Here is a 20,281-nt window from a genome sequence, read left to right as displayed (position 1 = left end):
CTTGAGCCCAGGAGCTGGAGGTTGCTGTGAGCTGTGATGCCACAGCACTCTACCTAGAGGGACAGCTTGAGGCTCTGTCTCAAAAAAATAAAAAATAAATTAAAAAAAAAGAGAGAGTATACAAGAAATAGACTTCCTAAATTCTTTTACTATCAAGAAATGTTTTTATTTTACCCTGAAAATTAAATGCCAGTTTGGCTGGATATAGAATTCTAGGTTTAAAGCCTTTATACTGGAGGACTTTTTACTTATAGCATCTGGGGTGTCCAGTGATTAATCTGCCGTCAGTCTATTCTTGTCCTGCAGTAGGTTATTTCTTTCCTCTCTCTGAAAGCCCTTAAGATTTTCTCTTTATCACTAGAATTGCAAAATTTTACCAAGATGTGTCTAGGAGTGAGTTTCCTCTTATCAGTCTTACTGGGTATTCAGTAAGCACTGACATTCTCAAGAATCAACTCTTTCTTTAACTTTGGAAAGTTTTCGTCAATTATTTCCTTAAGGCTATCCTCTGTATCATTCTCATTGCTATTCTTTTCTGGAATTCCTATAAACAAATGTTAGAGCTTATGGATCTGTCCTCTATATCTCTTAATCTCTCTTTACTTATTATCTGTTTTGTCATTTGTATGGTATCCTGAGAGAACTCCTCAATTTTATCTTCTAGAGTGTTCAGTCTTTCTTCAAGTACATCTATCCTGCTTTTCAGATCATCTATTGAACTTTTAATATTTGAGACTTCTGAGTGGTAATTTTTAGTATTTCTAACCTCCTCTTGCATCTCTCTGATGCTATTAATCACACTTCTAAAGTTTTCTTCTGCTTCCCATATTAAGTCTACTTTTTTGGATGTTAGTTTTTCTGTTTGCAGAAATTCATAAATCTCATTCTCTGTTTTCCTAAAATTTTTGGTGACTCTTGATGTGGAACCCAAATTAGCACATGAACATTTCTTATAGGTTTTGTCTACCATCTGATGTTCACTGATTTTTCCTTTTTAGATTCCCAAACCAAACAACTAGAAGAAATTTAAGTCCTGCTGAGTCCCCTTTTTTCTCATCCAGGACTGTAGTCCGTATACCTTTCCTATCTCAGAGACATTTCCTTCCTCTTCTTCCTCCTCTGGCTCAGAATCTTTCTCCACATCAACCAGAATAATATCTACACCATCACCAGTTATTTCCTCAACTCCATGCTTTGCATCTACCACAGTGTGACCCTGAAAAGGTGAGTCCTGGTCCTCACGTAACAGTGAAGTCTCATCCTTCCCCTCCTCTTCCAAACGTGAGGCCTCTTCTTCATCCTCCTCCTCCTCTTCCTCCAACCCTGAGCCCTCTTCTTCCACCCCGACACCTCTTCATACTCTTCTACCTCTGAAGCCTCTTCATCCTCCAACAGGCCAGTTTCTTTTTCCTTCCACTCTCTTTGGAATCTGGAGAGTCCTCCAGATTCTCTAAGTTTTTCACATCCTCTGGCTTAGCAGTTTCTACGTCTTTACTCCATAGAAAGCTCGAGCCATCACTGGTTGCTCATCCAGCTCCATGCTTTGCGTCTATTAGAGTTTAACCCACATCTGTGCCGTCACTGGGAAGAGGGGTCTTCTGCAGAGCAGGACTGTAGATCTGTGCCTCAGTGCCTGGGGAGAGGGCAGCCGACTGGGTGGACCAAAAAGGCAACACTGCAGGTGATAGCAGCTATGCAGGGTGAGTGGACTCACGTTCTCATGCTCTGCTTAAGCAATTCTCTTGCCTCAGCCTCCCAAGTAGCTGGGACTACAGGTGCCTGCCACAGGCCTGGATATTTTTTTTTTATTATTACAGCTGTCATTGTTGTTTTAGCTGGCCTGGGCTGGGTTCAAATCCGCCAGCCTCGGTCTATGTGGCTAGCACCCTACGCACTAAGCTTTGGGTGTCGCCTAGAATGTTTAGACTTAGCATTGCCATTTAAGAACAAGAATTAGGTTCTTTGGTTTCTCAAGTTCAATGAAGACATTTTAGCTAGTGGACTGTAGTAATAGTCACTGCTTATATCTCTGGCAAACGGGCCTATTTTTTTTAGCTCTCTGTAGCTTTTATGTTTAATACTGTAACAAAAGACTGGAAAAATTCCAAATGCTCATCAGTCAAGAACTCTTGAATGAACAGTGTCTACACCTACATAGTACAACTGTAAAAAAGAATAAGAAAGATCCCTAGAATATTCTTTTTTTTTTTTTTTGCATTTTTTCGCCGGGACTGTGTTTGAACCCGCCACCTCCAGCATATGGGGCCGGCATCCTACTCCTTTTAGCCACAGGCGCCGCCCTCCCAGAATATTCTTGTTAAGTGAAAAATCAAGATAAAGAATAATTTGTATAGTATGAGATATATGAGATATATGTTAAAGAGGGAAAAAATGACTATGTATACAGACTCCATGCCTGTAGCTCGGCAGCTAGGGCACTAGCCACATACACTGGAGCTGGCAGGTTCAAATAGAGCCCGGACCTGCCAAACAACAATGGCATCTACAACCAAAAAGTAGCCCGGCTTTGTGGTGGGCGCCTGTAGTTCCAGCTATTTGGGAGGCTGAAGCAAGAGAATTGCTTAAGCCCAAGAGTTTAAGGTTGCTGTGAGCTGTGACACAATGGCACTCTACCCAGGGCGACATAGACTGTCTCAAAAATACACACACACATATATATATAATATGCATATGTACAGTAGTTCTCCCTTATCTGAGGTTTCATTTTCCATGTTTTCAGTTACCCAGGTCAACTGTGGTCCAAAAATATTAAAGGGAGGCTGGGCACAGTGACTTATGCCTGTAATCCAAGCATTTTGGGAGGCCAAGAGAGGAGGATTGTTTGAGGTCATGAGTTTGAAGCTAGCCTGGGCAATGTAATGAGACCCCATACCTACAAAATACAGAAAAATTAACCAGGCACAGCAGTGTGTATCTGTGGTCCCAGATACTTGGGAGGCTGAGGCAGGAAGGTCGCTGAAGCCTAAGAGTTGTGGGTTTTTTTGTTTGTTTTGTTTTGTTTTTTGAGACAGAGTCTCACTATGTGACCCTAGGGATAGAGTGCTGTTGCATCACTGCTCACAGCAACCTCAAATTCTTGGGCTTAAGCAATTCTCTTGTCTCAGCTTCCCAAGTAGCTGAGACTACAGGCACTTGCCACAACACCCATTTGTTGCAGTTGTCGTTGTTGTTTGGCAGCCCCAAGCTGGATTAGAACCCGCCAGCTCCGGTGTATGTGGCTGGCACCCCAGCTGCTGAGCTATAGGCGCTGAGCCTGAAGCCTAAGAGTTTAAGGTTTTAGATGATGCCACTGTACTGTAGCTTAAGACCCTGTCTCAAAAAAAAACCCCAAAAGAAATAAAAATGTGAAATGGAAAATGCCAGAAATAATTCATAATTTTTAAATTGCTTTTTCTTTCTTTTCTTTTCTTTTTTTTTTTTTTTTTGAGACAGAGTCTCCCTATGTCACCCTCAGTAGAGTGCTGTGGTGTCAGCTCACAGCAACCTCAAACTCTTGGACTTTAAATGATTATCTTGCCTCAGCCTCCCAAGTAGCTTGGGACAGGTGCCTGCCACAATGCCTCGCTGTTTTTTGTTACAATTGTCTTTGTTGTTTAGCTGGCCCAGCCAGGTTTGAACCCACCTCCCTTGGTGCATGTGGCTGGCACTGTAATCACTGTGCTACAGGCACCAAGTCTAAATTGATTTTCTGAGCAGCGTGATGAAATCTTGCACTATCCTGCTTCTTCCCACCTGGGACTGAGTCATCCCTTTGTCTAGTGAGTCCACACTGTATGCCCTACTTGCCTGTTAGTCACTTAGTAGCCTTCTCTACTGTGGTGGTATAATGGTGCTAATGTGTAAGTAACTCTTTAAGTGAAAGGTGAAACTTTTAAAATATTTTTTAGAAGAAATTTTTTAAGTTAAGGAAGGAAAGTGGTGTGCTGAGGTTGCCAGGATCTACGGTAAGAATAAATGAATCTTCTACCTGTGAAACTGTGAAGAAGGAAAAAGAAATTTGTGTTAGTTTTGTTGTCTCATTCAAACTGTAAAAGTTATGGCCACAGTGTGCGTGTGGTAAGTACTCAGTTAAGATGGAACTGGCATTAAAGACAGGTACAGCAGGCACTGTAGCTCATACCTGTAATCACATTTTGGGAGGCTGAAGCAGGAGGATCACTTGAGGCCAGGAGTTTGAGATTAGCTTGGACAACTTAGTGAGACCCTGTTTCTATAAAAACAGAAATAAAACACGGGGGCAAGTACAGGCATATCTCAGGGATAATGTGGGTTCAGTTTCAGACTACCAGAATAAAGTGGATTATACGAATTTTTTTGTTTCCCACTGTATAAAAGAGGGATGTTTACACAATAGCATTATGTCTTAAAAAATGACATACATTCCTTAATTAAAATACTTTATTGCTGGGGCAGCGCCTGGGGCTCAAAAGGGTAGGGCGCCAGCCCCACATGCCGGAAATGGCGGGTTCAAACCCAGCCCCAGTGAAAAAAAAAAAAAAAAAACTTTATTGCTAAAAAATGCTAATGATCATCTGACCCTTCAGTGAGTCGTGATCTTATTGTTGGTGAAGGTTCCTGCCTTGACGTTGGTGGCTGCTGGCTGCTCAGGGTGCTGGTTGCTAAAGGTTGAGGTGGCTGTGGCAGTTTTAAATATTAGACAGCAGTGAAGTTTGCCACATCTATTGATTCTTACCTTCCCAAAAGATTTCCCTACAGCATGTGATAATCTTGGATTACATTTTACCCACAGTAAATGTCAGAATTGGAGTCTGTCCTCTCAAACCCTGCTGCTGCTTTATCACTTAGGTGGATATGCTAAATCCTTTGTTGTCATTTCAACAATGTTCACAGCACCTTCACCAGGAGTAGATTCCATCTCAAGAAAGCACTTTCTTTGGTCATCCATAACAAGCAACTCATCTGTTCAAGTTGTGTGAAATTGCAGCAATTTAGTAACACATCTTCAGGTTCCACCTTTAATTCTAGTTCCTTTACTTTTTCTACTATATCCGTATCACTTCCTCCTCTGAAGTACCACACCTCTCAAAGTCATCCACGAGGATTGGAATCAACATTCTCCAAACTCCTGTTAATTTTGCCATTTTAACCTCTTCCCATGAATCATGATAGTTCTAATGGCATCGAGAATGGTGAATTCTTTCTAGAAGGTTTTTAACTTACTTTGTCCAGATCCAGCAGAGGGACCATACTATCTATGGCAGATACAGCCTTTTGTAAAATGTATTTCTTTTCTTTTTTGTTTTTTTTTTGAGACGGAGCCTCAAGCTATCCCCCTGGGTAGAGTGCCATGGCATCACACTCACAGCAACCTCCAACTCCTGGGCTGAAGCGAGTCTCCTGCCTCAGCCTCCCAAGTAGCTGGGACTACAGGCGCCCGCCACAACGCCTGGCCATTTTTTGGTTGCAGCCATCATTGTTGTTTGGCGGGCCCAGGCTAGGGATTCGAACCCGCCACCTTAGGTGTATGTGGCTGGCGCCTTAGCCGCTTGAGCCACAGGCGCCGAGCCTAAAATGTATTTCTTAAATAATAAGACTTGAAAGTCAAATTACTCCTTGGTTACAGAATGGATGAGTGTAAGCAGACATGAAAACAACATTAATCTCATTACACCTCTCCCTCAGAGCTCTCTGATAACCAAGTGCATTGTCAATGAACAGTTAATTTTTTTTAGAGACAGAGTCTCACTTTATCGCCCTTAGTAGAGTGCCGGGACATCACAGCTCACAGCAACCGCCAACTCCTGGGCATAGACAATTCTCTTGCCTCAGCCTTGCAAGTAGGTGGAACTATAGGCGCCTGCCACAACGCCCAGCTATTTTTGTTGTTGTTGTTGTAGTTTGGCCGGGGCCGGGTTTGAACCCACCACCCTTGGTATATGGGGCTGGCGCCCTACCCAGTGAGCCACAGGTGCTGCCCAGTTTTTTTTTTTGAGATGAGTCTCACTATGTCGCCCTTGGTAGAGTGCCAAGGCATCACAGTTCACAGCAACCTTTAATTCTTGGGCTTAAGTGATTCTCTTGCCTCGGCCTCCTGAGTAGCTGGCACTACAGGTGCCCGCCACAGTGCCCAGCTATTTTTTGGTTGTAGTCGTCATTGTTGTTTGGCAGGCCCGGGCTGGATTCGAACCTGCCACCTTAGGTGTATGTGGCTGGGCCCCATAACTGCTGAGCTACAGGTGCTGAGCCAGGCTTCATTTTCTTTATAGAGCACAGGCAGAATAGATTTAGCACAATTCTTTTTATTTATTTATTTATTTTGAGACAGAGTCTTGCGATGTTGCTCTTGGTAGAATGCCATGTCCTCACAGCAATTTCAAACTCTTGGGCTCAAGTGATTCTCTTGCCTCAGCCTCCTGAGTAGCTGGGAATACAGGTGCCCGCCACAATGCCCCTACAGGGCTCAAACCCACCATCCTCGGGTGTTTGTGATTGGTGCCCTACTCACTGAGCTACAGGCATTGAGCCAGATTTAGCATAATTCTTAAGTGCCCTAGCTAGGGTTTTCACAAAGGTAAATGAACATTGGCCTTAGCTTAGTTACCAGCTACATTAGCTCCTAACAAGAGAGCCTGTCTTTTGAAACTTTTAATCCAGACTTCTCTCTATGGAAAAGAAAGCTGTTTCATCTATGTTGAAAATCTGTTATTTAGTGTAGCTACCTTCATTAGTGATTTTAGCCAATCTTCTAGATACCTTGCTGCAGCTTCTACATGAATAGTTGCTGGTTCACCCTGCACTTTTATGTTATAAAGATGGCTTCTTTCCTTAAACCTCATAAACCAACAACTTTGCTAGCTTCCTCATTTCTCTTACCCTGTATAAAATTGAGGAAAGTTAGGGTCCTAGCTTAGACTGTGGCTTAAGGAAATATTATGTCTGCTTTGATCTTCTGTCCAGACCACAAAAACTTTGTCCATATCAACAGTCAAGTTGTTTCACTTTCTTATCATTTGCTTGTTCACTGGAGTAGCACTTTTCATTTCCTTCAAGAACATTTCCTTTGTTTGGAAAGTTGGCTGTTTAGAACAAGAGGCCTACCTTTTGGCCTCTAAGCTTTTGACATGCCTTGTTCACTATAAGCTTAATCATATCTGGTTTTTGATTGAAGGTGAGAGATTTGCTACTCTATTTTTCACTTGTACATTTAGAGGCCATTGCATATGCTATAGGAAAAATGGCACCAATAGAACACCTTGACACAGTTGCCACACACCTTCAATTTGTAAAAAAAGAAAACCACTCACACATCGATACACACAAATGCAGTATCTGCAAAGTGCAATAAATTGAGGTACGCATGTATGTGTGTGTGTGTGGAAGTGAGGCCCAGTGCTATCCGTGGTTTTAGACACTGGGGGTGCTGGAACATATCCCCATGATGAGGGAGGAGTAATGTATTTGTTTATATATTTACAAGGAAACCATAGAAAATTAAAACAAAAATAATTAAGAATGGTACCTATACAAGGAAAGAGGGAGGAGAGCTGTAACTCAGACCTCTCTGAATATACCTTATGTTATAGTTTTGATTTTAGAACCCTACAAATATTTTGCATAATTTTTTTTTTGAGACAGAGCCTCAAGCTGTCCCCCTGGGTAGAGTGCTGTGGCATCACAGCTCACAGAAACCTCCAGCTCCTGGGCTCAAGTGAGTCTCCTGCCTCAGCTTCCCAAGTAGCTGGGACACAGGCGCCTGCCACAACACCGGGCTATTTTTTTGGTTGCAGCCGTCATTGTTGTTTGGCGGGCCCAGGCTGGATTCGAACCCGCCACCTTAGGTGTATGTGGCTGGCGCCTTAGCCACTTGAGCCACAGGTGCTGAGCCCATAATTTTTTTAATTAAAAAATAACACAGGCTCGGTGCCAAACAACAATGACGGCTGTACCCAAAAAATTGCTGGGCGTTGTAGCGGGTGCCTGTGGTCCCAGTTACTTGGAAGGCTGAGGCAGAGGACTCTCTTGAGCCCAGGAATTGGAGGTTGCTGTGAGCTGTGATACCACAGCACTCTACCCAGGGTGACAGCTTGAGGCTCTGTCTCAAAAAAAAAAAAAGGCCCAGGCTTGGTTGGAGCCTGCTAGCCCTGGTTTGTGTGGCTGGCACCTAACCATTGAGTTACAGGCACCAAACCTAAAAGTCATTTTTGATGAATAGAAATTTCCCCTGTATGTCTTTTAAGAGATCTTCTTCAGGGCTGAGTGCAGTGGCTCACACCTGTAATCCTAGCACTCCATCATTGTTGCTTAGCAGGTGGATCGCTTAGATTCATGAGTTTGAGACCAGCCTGAGGAAAAACCAGACCCCCGTCTCTAAAAAAAAGGAGCTGGGCATTGTGATGGATGCCTATAATCCTAGCTACTTGGGAGGCTGAGGCAAGAGGATCGCTTGAGCCCAAGAGTTTGAGGTTGCTGTAGTTATGATAGCATGGCACTTTACTAGGCAGTGACAGAGTGAGAGACTGTCTCAAAAAGAAAAGGATCCTCTTCCTTAGTCTTTTACTTCTTTTTCTTTTTAGAAATATATGTGTATAAAATTTGGATGAGAACAAAGATTAAGTTGGCCTATGTTTATACACTTTAGCTTTGCTTACCGGAAGTTGGAAGGCAACTGTCACATGTGTTCAAATCTGTATTTTCCCCAGTTTCTCCACATAACCTGACAGTGTTTTGGACTTCAGTCTTATCCAGCCTCTTATTTCTGCTTTTGTCACACTTTTAGATTTCAGTGGTCTCCAACTGATTTGAAAGGCATTTGGCAAAACAGTGAATTCTGTTCATTTGCTAAGAATAAAAACATAACCTACCCACAAGCCTCTTTTTGGAAAATAACTTGGCCCTTGCCAGCTTGTCCTTTTAGAGCAAAAAAGGCCAGCTAGGCTTAGGGTAGAATAGCAAGCACAGCTATGTCTGTACTGACCACGTGAAGCATGTTATGAGTGAAGCCTCAGGGGGTTGTGTGCTTTTTCATTTGAGGAGAATCCCTGAGACTGAAAGACTTGCAGGTACTCTTCTTTCTCTTCCAGGCATTAAGTAACTATGACCTGGCTTGGCACCTGTAGCTCAGTTAGTAGGGCCCCAGCCACATATACCAAGGCTGGTGGGTCTGAGCCCGGCTGGACCAGCTAAACAACAATGACAACTGCAACAAAAAAATAAATAGCTGGGCCTTGTGGTGGGTGCCTGTAATCCCAGCTATTTTGGAGGCTGAGGCAAGAGAATCACTTAAACCTAAGAGCTTAAGGTGGCGGTGAGCTGTGACACCACAGCACTCTACCAAGGGTGACATAGTGAGACTCTGTCTCAAAAGAAAAAAAAAAGAAACTGTGACCTGTATCAGTTAATATGCAATGGTAATGTGATCTCTTGAAAAGGGCCCATTGGCTTAGCGCCTGTGGCTCAAGTGGCTAAGGCGCCAGCCACATACACCTAAGGAGGTGGGTTTGAATCCAGCCCAGGCCCACCAAAACAACAATGACCACTGCAACCAAAAAAAGCCGGGTGTTGTGGTGAGCACTTGTGGTCCCAGCTACTTGGGAGGCTGAGGCAGGAGACTGAGCCCAGGAATTGGAGGTTGCTGTGAGCTGTGATGCCACAACACTCCACCCAGGAGGGATAGCTTGGGGCTGTGTCTAAAAAAAAAAGAAAGGAAGAAAGAAAGAAAGAAAGAAAGAAAGAAAGAAAAGAGCCCATTATTGGGAATCTGAAAAGTATGTTTCTGGGAAATCAGATCTTATGTTTCTACTGACTTAACTTTGTAATTCTGGATGTTTACTTGCTGTTTAATTAACATTACAAACTTTTTTTGGTCAGTCTTCTTTCTCTTTTTTCTGGTGCATTATTTTAAAGCAAATATTTGAGAATACAGCATTTCACTGTAAATACTTCCTTATTGGCAATATCGTTAGCCTGTGTAGGCTTCTCTACTGAGAGGAAATATTTTCTGCTTCATTATTTCATAAACATGTGAGAGAAAAAAGTGGAAATATTTTAAATATAAGAATATGAAATAAATGATACCATTGATTCTAGATATTTCAGGGGTTTTTTTTGGCCAGGGCTGGGTTTGAACCTGCCACCTCTAGCATATGGAGCCAGCACCTTACTCCTTTGAGCCACAGGCACTGCCCTAGATATTTGTTTTTAAATGGGCTCACTGAAAATAAAGAATTAAACTGATTATATCATGTAAAAATATGTGAATTTGGTTTTATATCAAATGAATTCTCTAAAGTTTTAACGGATTTTTTTTTTTTTTGAGACAGAGTCTGAAGCTGTTGCCCTAGATAGAATGCTGTAGCATCACAGCTCACAGCAACCTCGAACTCTTGGGCTTAAGCAATTCTCTTGCCTCAGCTTCCCAAGTCTATAGGCACCCGCCACAATGCCCAGCTATTTTTTTAGTTGTAGTTATCATTGTTGTTTGGCAGGCCTGGGCTGGATTTGAACCCACCAGCTCCGGTGTACGTGGCTGTTACCCTGGCCACTGAGCTACAAGCACCAAGCCTGAATGGATCTTTTTAAAATGCTGGTTCCATTTCATTGTTAGTTAGAAATAAATATTTGGTGCCAGGCATGTTGGTTCACACCTGTAATCCCAGCATTTTAGGAGGCTGAGGCAGGAATATAGCTTGAGGCCAGGAGTTCAAGACCAGCCTTGACAACATAAGTGAAACCCTTTCTCTACTTATGAAATAAATAAATAAACAAATTTTAAAAATATATGTGTATAGGCAAGCCAACATGATTGATTATGTCCCCCTTCTCAGTCAAGTTCCTAAAGACCATTCTCTTTTTTTCCCTATAAATAGAGCCTGGTATTTCAACATCAGATATTCTTTCTTGGATTAAACAAGAGGAAGAGCCTCAGATTGTGGCCCCACAGGAGTCCAAGGAGAGTGACATATATAAGAGCACCTATGCTGGTAAGATGTCAAAGAGAGGTTCACATCAGATCCAGCTAGTGCCAAGACTGTCTAAAGAAGGAGCAGATGAAATATGAGATGAAGTTGTAGAGGCAAGGGCATGGGAGAAGAATGAGAAAAGGAAAGAAAGACGTGCTCTAATAAGCTGACAATGAAACCAAAAGATCACTAAGATAACTTCTGAATGAGGAAATACACTCTTAATATACAAGAAAAATTGGAATTGTCAGAGGAAGAAAAATAAGTGCATACAAGTGGATCAAAAGTACAGGGTGGGAAAAGACAGAAGAGCATTTAACAATGATGGAGAAAGGATAAAAAAACCAATAGGGAGTAGGTTGGGGGACAAGCAAGGAGACAGAAATGCCGTCAGAGAGGTGCTCATGCTCATGGGGATGTTAGGAAGAGCTCTCCTTTGTGGAAAGGGAAAACAGTGATGGAAAAGAAAAGTATCTTCCCTCTAAGATACTTAGTACCATCTGTATTTTGCCATTTGAATTACTAAAGAGAATCTCAAGGTTAGAAGGGACCCAGTCATTTTTTAGTGACTTGTATGTCCTGTTTTTTTTTTTTTGGTTTGGCCAGGGCTGGGTTTGAACCCACCACCTCCGGCATATAGGGCTGGCGCTCTACCCTTTTGAGCCACAGGCACCGCCCCGTCCTGTGTTTTTTTAACTGTAAAATACAAATGAAAAATAAGATAGTTTCTGCTCTTAGAGAAACACATATTAATACTAAGCATGCCTGTTAAGTGTCAAGCATAAGTGGGATGGATGCTTATAAAAGAAATGAGAAGTTTCAAGAGCTTGCATCAGTTTTAGTATAGGTATTCAGAAAAGGAGAATGGGGCCTTAGAAGACTGGTATGGCCAGGTACAGTGACTCATGCCTTTAATCCTAGCACTTAGGGAGACTGAGGCAGGTAGATTGCCTGAGCTCTTGAGTTTGAGACCAGCCTGAGCAAAGTAAGACCCCATCTCTACTAAACACTAGCCAAGCATTGTGGTAGGTGCCTGTAGTCTCAGATACTCAGGAGGCTGAGGCAAGAGGGTCTCTCAAACCCAGGAGTCTGAGGTTGCTGTGGGCTATGATGACACAATGGCACTCTACCTAGGGCTAGAGAATATGAGACTGTCTTTAAAAAAAAAAAAAGATTGGTATGATATGGCTGAGGATAATTTGGGAAGACGGGGAGAAGGGGAAGCATTCTGCAAAAGGGAAGACAGAATGAGTAAGGATGTGAGCAGAAATGTGTGCTCTGTTTTCAGGGAATGTAAGGACAGCTGACCATAGTGAAGGATTTATCTGGTAGAATAGAGAGGAATAGGAGTAGGTAAAAATAAAATGTGATTTCAGGCTTTGTCACAATAGGCAACAGAAAGTTCTTGAGCAGGCGTGGCGCCTGTAGCTCAGCAGCTAGGGTGCCAGCCACATACACCAGAGCTGGCAGGTTCGAACCCAGCTCAGACCTGCCAAACAACAATGACAATTACAACCAAAAAATAGCCAGGAGTTGTGGTGGGCACCTGTAGTCCCAGCTACTGGGAGGCTGAGGCAAGAGAATCACCTAAGCCCAGGAGTTGGAGGTTACTGTGAGCTCTGACAACACAGCACTCTATCAAGGGCAACATAGTGAGACTCTGTCTGGAACAAACAAAAGAAAACAAAAAAGTAAGTTCTTGAGCAGAGGGGAAACATAATAACAATAATGTTGGGAAGGTTGATGCCAAGGCTTTTCCTTTTCTAAGCAGGGAGCATCAAAGAGGTATGGTGTTAGATTTTCTGATGATTTGCCACAGGGTCTACTGATGCCTAGATCATTATTGCAGCCCTTCACTCAGTTTCTTATCTGAGCCAGTTAAGAGCTGAGGGCATCAGTTAGAGCTGGGTGGGAATGCAGAGGAGTAGCTAGTGAGGCATGCGTGGATGGGAATAACTCTTAATACCTTTTTTTCAGATGAAGAGCTTGTCATCAAAGCCGAAAGCCTTGCTCAAGCCTCCTTGTGCCCCGAGGTTCCAGTCCCTTTCTCCTCTCCACCAGCAGTAGCAGCAAAGGATGCTTTTTCTGATGTGGCTTTCAAAAGCCAGCAGTCCATGACACCTTTTGGACGTCCAGTCACTGACCTTCCTGAAGCCTCTGAGGGACAAGTGACTTTCACTCAGTTGGGCAGCTACCCCCTCCCACCTCCAGTTGGGGAGCAGGTGTTCTCCTGCCACCACTGTGGCAAGAATCTCAGCCAAGACATGTTGCTGACCCACCAGTGTAACCACGCTGGGGAGCACCCTTCACCCTGTGCTCAGTGCCCTAAGCACCTTCCTCCACAGGCCAACCTCAGTAGCACCCCCCAGGACCCTGCCAGTGAGACACCCCCCACCTGCCCACACTGCGCCAGGACTTTTACTCACCCGTCAAGACTCACCTACCATCTCAGGGTCCATAACAGCACTGAGCGCCCTTTCCCATGTCCTGATTGTCCCAAGCGCTTTGCCGATCAGGCCCGACTTACCAGCCACCGGCGTGCTCATGCAAGTGAGAGGCCCTTCCGCTGTGCCCAGTGTGGCAGGAGCTTCAGTTTGAAAATCAGCCTCCTGCTTCACCAGCGGGGTCATGCACAAGAGCGGCCTTTCTCCTGCCCTCAGTGTGGCATTGACTTCAATGGCCACTCGGCCCTCATCCGCCACCAGATGATTCACACAGGCGAGCGTCCTTACCCGTGCACTGACTGCAGTAAGAGCTTTATGCGCAAGGAGCACCTACTCAACCACCGGCGGCTGCACACTGGAGAACGGCCCTTCAGCTGCCCTCACTGCGGCAAGAGCTTCATCCGCAAGCATCACCTCATGAAACACCAGCGCATCCACACTGGGGAGCGCCCCTACCCCTGCTCTTACTGTGGCAGAAGCTTTCGCTACAAACAGACACTCAAAGACCACCTGCGTTCAGGCCACAGTGGAGGCTGTGGGGGTGATAGCAACCCATCTGGACAGCCACCTGACCCACCAGGTCCCCTATTAACTGGGCTGGAAACCTCTGGCCTAGGTGTTAACACTGAAGGTCTAGAGGCCAACCAGTGGTATGGGGAAGGGAGTGGGGGGGGAGTTTTATAAATCTAAATCTCTGTGGCTTCATGGTTACCTATGGGCAGAAAATCTAAGAGAAAGCCTGTGAGCCCCTCTACCACTCACAGTAATTATCATCCAGCACATCAGTGAATTTGGGGTCCCATACACTTGACTAGAGATATTGCTTGTGCTTTGGAACTTCACACCGTTACAAGAGCACCATATTCTGAAACCTAGAAAGACCTGAAAAGAGCCCAGCATACCCATCTTTTCAATGATATTGCAAAAGCAGAAGTTACAAGAATTTTATCGAGAGGTTGGAAAGCAAGATTTGACCTCTGGTTATCTTGTGATTACAGGATAACAGATCAATAATAGATTGTGTCTCTAAGTAGAGACAGGTGGATGGGAAGACCCTCCAAAGCTTGAAGCCCATAGTGAGGCATGAAAATGAATGCTAAAGCTTTCATTAATTCCTGGATAGGTAAGATGGTTGTTGGAAGAAGGTGCTTAAGCCACTGTTTATGTAAATGCCTATCTTGAAAGCAGCCATGCTCTGTTCACATACTTGTGTAGCTGCCCTTCCCCGAAACATGGTAACTCAAGACTACCTAGATTAATTCCTTTAATACATTTTATTTAATTGAGTGGATAAGAAATCTGGCTTTAAAGTATGTTAAGGAGAACATTTTCTAACTTCATTGGCTCAATTTGAAGCATTCAGACTCTAACTGGCCTTTAAACTATGAGAAACCTTTGCCTTGATCCTAGTTAAAAAATTGATAGCAGTGTTCTCAGCCCGAGTTTAAAAGGTAGGGATCCCAGAGAAATAGGAGGCAAAACAATGATAGGACTGCCTAAAATTTGTGCCTACACCATGTTTTTAGAATCATTTACATCAAATTCTTCCTTATCTTTTCCAAGCCAGTAAGCTGGCTTTTCCATTCCTGGTGTCTGATATTCTTGACAATCATCAGGAATAAAGATCATCGCACTTTCCAGAACCATTATGAAGTTTCAGAAAGTGCCAGCAAACTCTCAACTTTCATTTCCTCAGAAGTGAGAGGATGACAGTGTTGTAATGCAGCATTCTTGGGCCATCAGAGAGAGGGTGTGTTCACTCCACCTGGCTCTACCCGCACCCCCACCCCCACCCCCGGAAGCAGATTAAGGGAAGTCCTGGATCACTGAGAGCTAAGCACCATGTGTAGACTACTATATAATTTTTTCTTGGGGTCATTTAATCAACTGGGAGCATTTGACTAAGGTGAGCACTTCTGAGTAGAACTGGGTATAAGTCACTTTCCCTTCACAGATCTCAAATTTTCATCTGCAAAATAAGGAAAAAAGTTGAAAGGAAAAAAGTGAACCTTTAGAAATTATTTTTTGTTAATCTTGTGATACATTTCTTCCCTTGCCAAAATCCTGTCTCTGTCTTTGGCTTCTGCCCAGGCAAAGCCAAATAAGACAGCAAAATCAAAGCGAAGAAATTCTTGCTGAAACTTGACTGAAATGAATTTGATTTGTTGTTTTACTTCTGCTTAGAAGCTTGAGGTAGGAGAGAGAGAGAATCCAGAAGCCCTGTGTCTTGGGAAGAAAAGTTGTTTGTTTCTACCCTCTTCTTATTTCCCCTGATTCTTCCTAAGATGCCTGGAACAAGGTCTGACAATATTTAGGATACTTTCTTGATGAAGTGTTAAGGAAGGGATCCAGATTTTTCTTATCACCTAGCCCACCCTTCACTCCACCTAATTATGCTTAACCGTACTAGGGACAGGTGTTAGCCCAGCTAGCTTTGGGAAGGACGTGTCTGAACATGCTGCTCTTTAGGATGATCACATTTATAATACATTTGCTATGACATTCACAATACCAGGAAATGGGAGATATAAGAAAGGTGTGTGAAACTGATTGTCATACACATTATAACTCAAAGTCTAAATAAGGGAATAAACCCACTGGGTTAGAACAACACAGATAATGAACAGAACCCCAGCATATAGAGATTAAGAGCTTTCCAGAATCTTGAAAAATTCTGGGGTTCTGGGAATCCCAAAGCCGGAGTTCTGCCTTCATTGCTAACCCATTTGGAACTTGAGTAAGATTTCAGTTCTGGTTAGCTCCTTATTTCCCCACTGAAAATGGAGAAGAGTCAAAGTATTGTTTTTGGTGGTGGGCTCCCTTTTCAGAGTAGATCCAAGCATTTGCCAGGGTATGGTGGAGAAGGCATTCCTCCACTAGGTGTGATGTGGGACTAGGTACCACTTGGCATTCTTTTTTTACTCAACAATTTGGCAAGAATACAAGGAGAGCTATGGGTTAAAATGCTGCAGATATATTCTAGAGCCCATCATGCAAGGAAATGTAACTGGCAGGGACCAAGATTTGGCATGTAGTGAATATTTTTCAATACTAGTGAAGCAAGAGCTGTAGAGCTGAATGAAAGGGACTGTGTAAGGTCATCCCAGAAAAATGGAAGTAGGTGTGATCCTATTCCTCAGCCCTGGCACAAAATAGATTTCAACTATTTACATTCTGTTCTCTCCCTCCATCAGTCCTCTACCAGGTAGAACTCCAAGGCTATTTCTAAAGAGTATTTGCTTAAGATTCAAGAGTGGATAAATAAAATGGATCAGTGGAAAAGATAAAGTCCAAAAGGAAGATCTCAGTCTGTGGAGGAGAAACTTGGCCCATCAAGTTCTCCTGAGAGAAACCATGCATTTAACTCTGTAGTTAAAGAAGTACCTGAGGACTGGTCATCTTGAGCAGACGATATAGGGAAGAGGAGACCCTGGAAACATGCTCTTCTGTCTGCCGTCTGGATGAAGAGGTCTGCACTATCACACAGGCACTGCAGTGAATCCAGGGGTTGACTGAAACCCAGACTCACTCTTTGCTTACTAGATTTTTCATCATCACCATTGAATGATCCTCTGGTTTAGCCACATATGTGAAAGGAAGTTGATTGAGTACCTAGCAAGTGAGGACCTTGATCCTTTTCTGTTGAACATTTGATAGTCCTTAGCTGGACTGTAGAGCAGTGCCCTCTGTAGTATCCCTCATCACCAATAATAAAGTCTGCAGAGTTTGGGGGCTCTGCTGGGCTTCTCTTGAGCAATTTTGAGAGCTGGCTGTCCATGCCAAGGACCAGACCCTGTGGCTTACTAAGTAAAAACATGTTCACCATCTAGTCCAAAAAAGCCTTGTTGATTAATAAAAAAGGGGGGGGCCTGAGTTCCTTTATTCATTCTAAATGATATGGGAATCCCAAATATCTGCTCAGATTTTCTCTGAAGAGACAAGACCCCTGACCCTGTGTCTTAGCTTCTCTAATGAGAAGAAGTGTCCTTAACAGCCCAAGGGCTGCTCAATAGCAAAAGCAAGTCTTTTTCCAAAAAGGCTGTCATGGACAAGGACCTCTAATGTCATCAGATAGTTTTTTCTGTGGGCATGTGGATACTTGTGACCTGTTCTCTTTGGCACTCATTCTTTATCTGTAGGAAAGTAGGAGTCTCTTCTCATAGGGTTTATGCAGAAGCTGCTCTTTTAGGGGAGAGTTTTAGGCTCTTACAAGCAAAAGATTGTACTTTGAGATTGAAGTGGTAGGAGGGTCGGGTGGGAGCAGGTACTCAACACAAGGATACAGTTTAAGGACTAAGGGCACAGGCTCTGGATTTAGCCCTAGGTTTGGGTCCTAGCATCACAGGTAATGTAACTGATTTCTTATTTACCCTTAGTTTCCTCACTTGTAAAAGACAGATTATGATACCTATGTCTCAGAGGTGTTAAGGCTGAGGAGAAAGCCTATGTGGCGTCTAGCAGGCCTGACTCGTAGGAGGTTCAGTGATAGTCCTAAGGAAAGGGCGCCAGAAAGCAAGGTTCAGTTTGAAGTGGAAAGTTGAGAACTGAAGCTGCTCTACAGAAGCACATGACCACCACGTGTCTCAGCTTGTTGCCTACCATCTTTTGCTTTCATTTACCCTGTTCTATCATTTCTGTACCTGTTGGCTTCCTTACGTCTCTGTTGGATACCATGTGGCTCTGATTCTCCTGGTTTTTCTTAGTTCATTTTCTATAGTGGGGAATCTGGCCTACCTTTCCTTTCTGTACCAGCCCACAGACATTTCCAGCCAATCCTTAGATTGCTGCCCTTGGGTTAAGTACTTGCTCATTCTGGTTCAGTTAGCTAGAGTTAGGTGTAACGGTCCTGTGACTCCTGCCCCAGGATCTCTGGGCCTGGTAGATTCACTTGGGAACGAATCTACTAGAAAAACTGACATAGTATATATGGCACTGTTAGTACTCCCTGGATAGAGAGAATCTCTCTTTAACCTGTATCAGGGTTGCTTAAAAGATTTCTTAAGTGCCATCAGAGGCCAGAACATATTGTTCCTTGCATAGAGCACCTGGAAGGTGGTATTTACATACCATGTAGAGTGAGTCATGTGTCACTTTTTAATCTATTCATCCTTTTCTGGACCTGCTCCAGTTCTTTTTAAATGGGTAACTCTAGTCACAGTCATACCCACACACAGTGACTTTTGTCAATGTGGTCAATTAAATTGCCTCCTCAAAATGATATTTCACCACTAAGCAACTACTCATCAGAGAAGCCTCAAAGGCGGATGCTGCAATGTTCAAAGATTGCCAGGTTACATTGCAGATATGATAAAACCTCATGAGCTATGTGACTGTGTATCAGCCAGTATTTACTGTAAAATCTTAAGACTTCTCCAATGGCAAGCTACTGGAACAGAAGTCTTATTTTGTATCCTGCATGGTGGCTCTTGCTGTAGGCACACGGACGCTCATGATAGGTTGTGTAGTGGGAAGACCAACGGAGTAGGAGTTAACTGGATTATGGTCCTTGCTTAACATTCTCTACATGATATGGGGCAAACTATGAAGATCTTTTTCCTAGTTCTAATGTGAAGATTGAACAAAATGGTAATATATTTTTATGTATAGGGACCTTATAAGGTCCCTTCCAACTCTAAAATTATAGAATTTAAGATTATACTTTCGGGTCCTGTTTCTTTGGTTTCTTCCTACCTGGGTTTTGCCCTCTTGAGTGGCTGCTTCCGCACAGCAGAACAAACACCCTGGAGAAGCGTGCATTATTACAGAAGGAAGAATCTCACTCTAACCATAATTCCTTCAAAGCCACACAAACTAATTTCTAGCAAAAGTATAAAATGTCTTAAATACTTATGAAGTATGCATTTAAAAACAAAGTATTTAACTACTTTTTTTTTTGTAGAGACAGTCTCAGTTTGTCAGCCTCGGTAGAGTGCCGTGGTGTCACATAGCTCACAGCAACCTCTAACTCCTGGCCTTAGGTGATTCTCTTGTCTCAGCCTCCCAAGTAGCTGGGACTACAGGTGCCTGGCTATTTTTTTTTGTTGCAGTTTGGCCGGGGCTGGATTTAAACCTGCCACCCTCAGTATATGGGACCGGCGCCCTACCCACTGAGCCACAGGCACTGCTCTATTTAACTACATTTTTAAAAGCATCAAAACAGAAGGAAAATAATTATTTTGGCATGGTACTGGGGTCATTTAATGATTACTTTTCTGTAAATTTTGTGTAATGTAAAGAAAGCACTTTGTGTAAAGCATTTTTTTTTTTTTTGCACTTTTTGGCTGGGGCTGGGTTTGAACCGCCACCTCCAGCATATGGGGCGGGCACCCTACTCCTTTGAGCCACAGGTGCTACCCCATTTTTTTTTTTTTTGAGACAGAGTCTCACTTTGTAGCCCCCTCGGTAGAGTGCAGTGGCGTCACAGCTCACTGCAACCTCAAACTTGGGCTTAAGCGATTCTCTTGCCACAGCCTCCTAGTAGCTGGGATGACAGGTGCCCATCACAATCCCCGGCTACTTCTAGAGGTGAGGTCTTGCTCTGGCTCAGGCTGGTCTTGAACCTGTGAACTCAGGCAATCCACCCGCCTTGGCCTCCCAAGTGCTGGGATTATGGGCATGAGCCACCATGCCTAGCTGTATAAAGCTTTTTTAATGCTTCATAAGAATGAAGATTATTGTAATGAAAAAGATCCTGGAAAGGAAGTCAGAAGGCCAGAGTTTTGACCCTTAAGCTTCCTCAATCATAATGTGAGAATTATATCTACTGTACAAAAATGTTAGGAGAGTCAAATGAAGAAAGATTAAAAAGTTGTTTGAGGCTCGGCGCCTGTGGCTCAAGTGGCTAAGGTGCCAGCCACATACACCTAAGGTGGCGGGTTCGAATCCCCAGCCTGGGCC

General features: G+C 43.4%; 1 protein-coding gene across 1 annotated transcript in view; it reads left to right on the top strand.

Moving 5' to 3' along the window:
- Window positions 1-14,694, top strand: part of ZNF398 (zinc finger protein 398) — a 45,830-nt gene extending 31,136 nt beyond the window's left edge. The window contains exons 5-6 of the mRNA XM_012806493.2: window positions 10,848-10,961; window positions 12,918-14,694. Of these exons, the coding sequence (XP_012661947.1) occupies window positions 10,848-10,961; window positions 12,918-14,068 (1,265 nt within the window). The 3' untranslated portion in view covers window positions 14,069-14,694. The remainder of the gene's footprint in view (window positions 1-10,847; window positions 10,962-12,917) is intronic.
- The last annotated feature ends 5,587 nt before the right edge of the window (window positions 14,695-20,281 follow it).

The sequence above is a fragment of the Otolemur garnettii genome, unplaced genomic scaffold (assembly GCF_000181295.1).
Source record: "Otolemur garnettii isolate 467f Iridium unplaced genomic scaffold, OtoGar3 scaffold00053, whole genome shotgun sequence".
Lineage (NCBI taxonomy): Eukaryota > Metazoa > Chordata > Mammalia > Primates > Galagidae > Otolemur > Otolemur garnettii.
This window is presented reverse-complemented; position numbering and strand designations above follow the sequence as displayed.